Source organism: Rosa chinensis, chromosome 1, assembly GCF_002994745.2.
Source record: "Rosa chinensis cultivar Old Blush chromosome 1, RchiOBHm-V2, whole genome shotgun sequence".
Classification (NCBI taxonomy): Eukaryota; Viridiplantae; Streptophyta; class Magnoliopsida; order Rosales; family Rosaceae; genus Rosa; species Rosa chinensis.
In genome coordinates, this window is record NC_037088.1 from 54,611,675 (window position 1) to 54,615,629 (window position 3,955).

Here is a 3,955-nt window from a genome sequence, read left to right on the forward strand (position 1 = left end):
TTTTTTTTTTTTTTTTTTGTTGCACCAAATCTTCGAACTAAAATGTCTCCAGAATGCCTCCATGGTGAAAGTCTCTCATGCTCTATATGATTTCATTAAAATGTTAAAAAAAATCTGCCAGTCAACTAACTCTCTGTAGTTTGCAAGTTATTGGAAGCCTTCAAAAATAAAACACTCTGGAGAAATTTATTATAAATAGATCGGCTACAAACCACTGGAATGGGGAGACAAACTAACAGACAGAAACCAGCAAATTAAAACAAGCAGACTCAAAATTAACCTACAGCAAATTGCAATACATAAGTAACAACCAAGTTCATGACCAAAAGGAAAATGCAGAAATACATCAATAATTAATCCCCAAGTAAATCACTATTCCTCTTCCTGACTCTTACTAGCCCTCTTGTTGGCCCTGTCCTCGGTTCTCTTGTTGACCCTCTTCTTTGTGCTCTTCTTCATCATCTTCGTCATCATAAGGCAGAATAATTCGACCAGAAACAAAATCAGGCTGGAGATGAGAACCAGCACACATAAACTTGGGAATATGAGAAGCAAGCTCCAGTATTTCTTCGTCATCCTCGTCGAAACCAGTACAACCCCTCACATCCAAAACCTCAAGATCTCTGCAGACTCGCAGTATTTTGAGAAGACTCTTCTTACTCAGTGTTGCCCTCCTGAAGCACAAGTACCTGAGTTCAGGCACACATCTCACCATCGCCGACGCATCCTTGCAAGTAATATAGGCATCAGCCATATGCAACCCTTTGAAGTTGCTGCAGTTGTTGTCTTTGATGTGGTTCAGAATTTGTTTCATGGCATACATATATACGCTGCAAATCAGTCCAGGTAGCTTGAGAAATTCAGCACCTCCTTCGCTGCGATTGATCGCCAAGTTGACAAATTTGGGAACAGTGAAGTTACTCCATGGAATGTCAAATTCCCGAGCAAATTTCCTCAGAAACAAATCAAACCAATAACCTTCATTTTCACCAGTATCAGTATCAAAATTCATCGGATCAAAAATACCTTCAGGAAAGATGAGGCTCTTCCAGACAGCCGGAGTGCGGCTAGCTTTGTGCCACGATTTGCAAACAAAGGGGATGAACATCAGCATTGACTCCATACCAACTCTTTGAAAGATATTGACAAGGCAGTCGGATTCTAGATCCTCCCACTTCCGATCATGACGACTTCTGGGGGTGGGATTCAGATGCCAGTACTCCAAGGTTGGATTTGGCCGTGGGGCGAAGTGGTCGATGAACATGATTCTAGACCTAGAGAGCTGCTGCGGAGGGTTTCCAGAGGAAGACATAGGGTTTTTTCTGTACTGGCTCTCTCACTCTCTTCCACTCTATATACTCTCTAGAGTGCAAGGTATCTGAAAACGGACAAGTCTATGCTGGGATGGCAGACTGCCGTGAGAACAAGTGTAAGCCATGCTTTCTGTAATTTCCATTTACTTCCTCACCCCATTTAAATCGTTCTTATCTTTGAAAAGAATCTGTGTGAACTGGTTTTTGAAAATTTTTCCCTAAAACCATGAACGGTTAATCACTCCTCCCTATGCTACTATACTCAACAATTCAATTATTTTCTAAAGCTTCATATTTGCCAGATATTTTAGATCATAATTCTACTTCTCTCTCTATTAGATACTGTTTTTTTTTGTTTTCTGTAAACTCAAAGAAATTTTTACATCCTAGATTTAAAAGAAGACATAAGAAAAGTACACTTAAACCCCTTCAGAATGACCAAAATATCCTCAATCATTGAGGGTGCAAAATGAAGACCTAATTAAACCCCAAAATTCTCAGAGTCTCACTCTTTACATAATGAGAGACAGATGGATGAAACCTGCCACTTCAACCGCCAGCAAATCTATAGCCTCAAATGTAACTAGAGTATGCTCTCTCTAGTGCAAGCACAAAGGAGGCGAATGACCTGACGAACTCCCAGAAGTCGTAATGATCGAAAATGAAGGATCAATATAACGTGGGTCTCGATCAAATTTTCTGTTTCTACGCGACCAAGGGAACAACTTCTCCCATCAATCATTCATTGATTAATTTTGTGATTCTCCACTCAAAAGTAAATCGATCTGTTATGTTTTTCAAGCTATAAACCAATCAATAATGCTAAATTACCTCAAAATATAAACACCAGTCAAAATTTTATCAACATAATATAGGTTTTTTAGGGTTTAAAGTATGACAATAAGTTGTTACATGGTGATTAGGAATGCTAGAGATAGTGAAGAAGACTCAAAAACCTATTACCTATAGTATGAACCTATCATTTTACTGTTTTGGTGTTTGTAAGATTATATTAAGGGGAATATGCAATTAAATTAATTGTGGTAGTAGTGAGCTCCATGTAAGTGCACATAGCAAAACACAACAGAAATTTACAAATCCTCCTTCAAACTTAGGAGGTATAAGTCATATTTCCAGTAATCTCGATCGAACTCAATCTAGCATGTATATAGTTGCCAAAAACATAAACTGTGGAATGTAAAACATATGAACCAATGATAAACAGAACTCACATACCTTAAGGAACCAAAAGGTTTGGAAGTTCAGATTATTCCTAGAGGTCATGGCTATTATCAGCAATACAAAATGGATGGCCATTAAACCCACTACACCAAAGGTTCCTGCCAAGTGCCAATAACCAATTAATAAAACTACATACTTTAAATAATTTTAAGTTTTCTACTTTTTTGTTTTTTGTTTTTTTTTTTTGGTGTGTGTATGCCACGATTTGCAAACAAAGGGGATGAACATCAGCATTGCCAAAAACAAAACAAAAAACAAATAAATGGTAATTGTGGTGGAGATAAATAGGGTCCGCAACATTCTTATCTAGTGGGTTTTTAGTCAGAAACTCAGAACTACTCAACAAACCGACATGTTCGATACGTCTCGGGACTTTCTAATACTGAGAGCAAAATGACTTAAACAGTGAAGATGACACCAAATTAGCAAAAAGAAAAGAAATTAACGTCTCAACTAAACCTTCAAAATCTAGACTTGATCTTCAAGGTCAATCCAGATAAGCTTCTCCACAAGCGTAGATCTTGAAAGAATTGTTTGAGCAAATGATGTAAAACATGATATTGGCTAGGTTATTCTAGAAAATGAATTATAACAATTTATCAATGTGTCATGCGTGTTTCGCCAACAAACTCTCAATTCATGTGTGTATGGTATTTTAGTGCTTAGCCAAAAAAAAAAAAAAATTAATTAAAAAAATCGGCCATTATGGTGGAAATTAGGGCCGACAATAGTCTGATTTGATGGCTTTTTGTCGAAACAACCCACCAGACCGACATGGCTAATAGATCTTAGGCTTCCCTATTTTGATACTAAAATGGCTAGATGACACAAAAATCAAGAAGAAGAAAGAAATTTCTCACCTAAATCTGGAATATCTCGACTACATCTTTATGATCCGATGAAATCGACTCTCAATTGAAGATCTCTAAAGATCTAGACCAGATCTTGGTTTAGGAAAGTAAATACTCACCCTGATAATGAAAATTAGTAGAAGAAGACACCGAGAAGCAGAGGTATATTTCTTTTAAAATTGCTGGTCTTCACATGAACAGAAGCCCACAAGCACAAGTAGAACTAAACTAAGATTGTAAGTTTTGGGGGGGGGTGGTTGGGAGATAAAGAGAGGATTGTTTGAGAAAAATTGTGAGAAAATGGTGTAAAACTTGATATAGGTTATTTTAGAAAATGAACGTAACAATTTATTAATATGAGTCATGCGTGTTTCGCTAACAAACTCTCGATTCATGTGGCTCTAGTATTTTTGTGATTAGCAAAAAAAAAATAAAAAAATTGGCCATTGTGGTGGAAATTAGGGTCGACAATAGTCTAATTTTTTGTCTTTTTGTTGGAACCACCCAACAAACTGACATGGCTAGTACATTTTAGGCTTCCCAATTTTG

At 37.0% G+C, this 3,955-nt stretch overlaps 1 protein-coding gene across 6 annotated transcripts; it reads right to left on the reverse strand.

Annotated features, from left to right (window-relative positions):
* Nucleotides 1-254: 254 nt before the first annotated feature.
* Nucleotides 255-3,695, reverse strand: LOC112169880 (F-box/LRR-repeat protein At3g48880). Of its 6 annotated transcripts, none has more exons than XM_024306969.2 (3): nt 3,526-3,695; nt 2,550-2,653; nt 255-1,071 (listed from the first exon to the last, which is right to left on the reverse strand). In XM_024306969.2, exon 3 carries the CDS (start codon nt 1,010-1,012, stop codon nt 395-397), a length of 618 nt encoding a protein of 205 aa, XP_024162737.2. In that variant the 5' UTR covers nt 1,013-1,071; nt 2,550-2,653; nt 3,526-3,695; the 3' UTR covers nt 255-394. The 6 variants fall into 6 exon arrangements, with proteins under 6 accessions (XP_024162737.2, XP_040368513.1, XP_040368516.1 ...); XM_040512579.1 differs by having other exon boundaries at nt 255-2,098; XM_040512582.1 differs by having other exon boundaries at nt 3,416-3,695.
* Nucleotides 3,696-3,955: the final 260 nt, after the last annotated feature.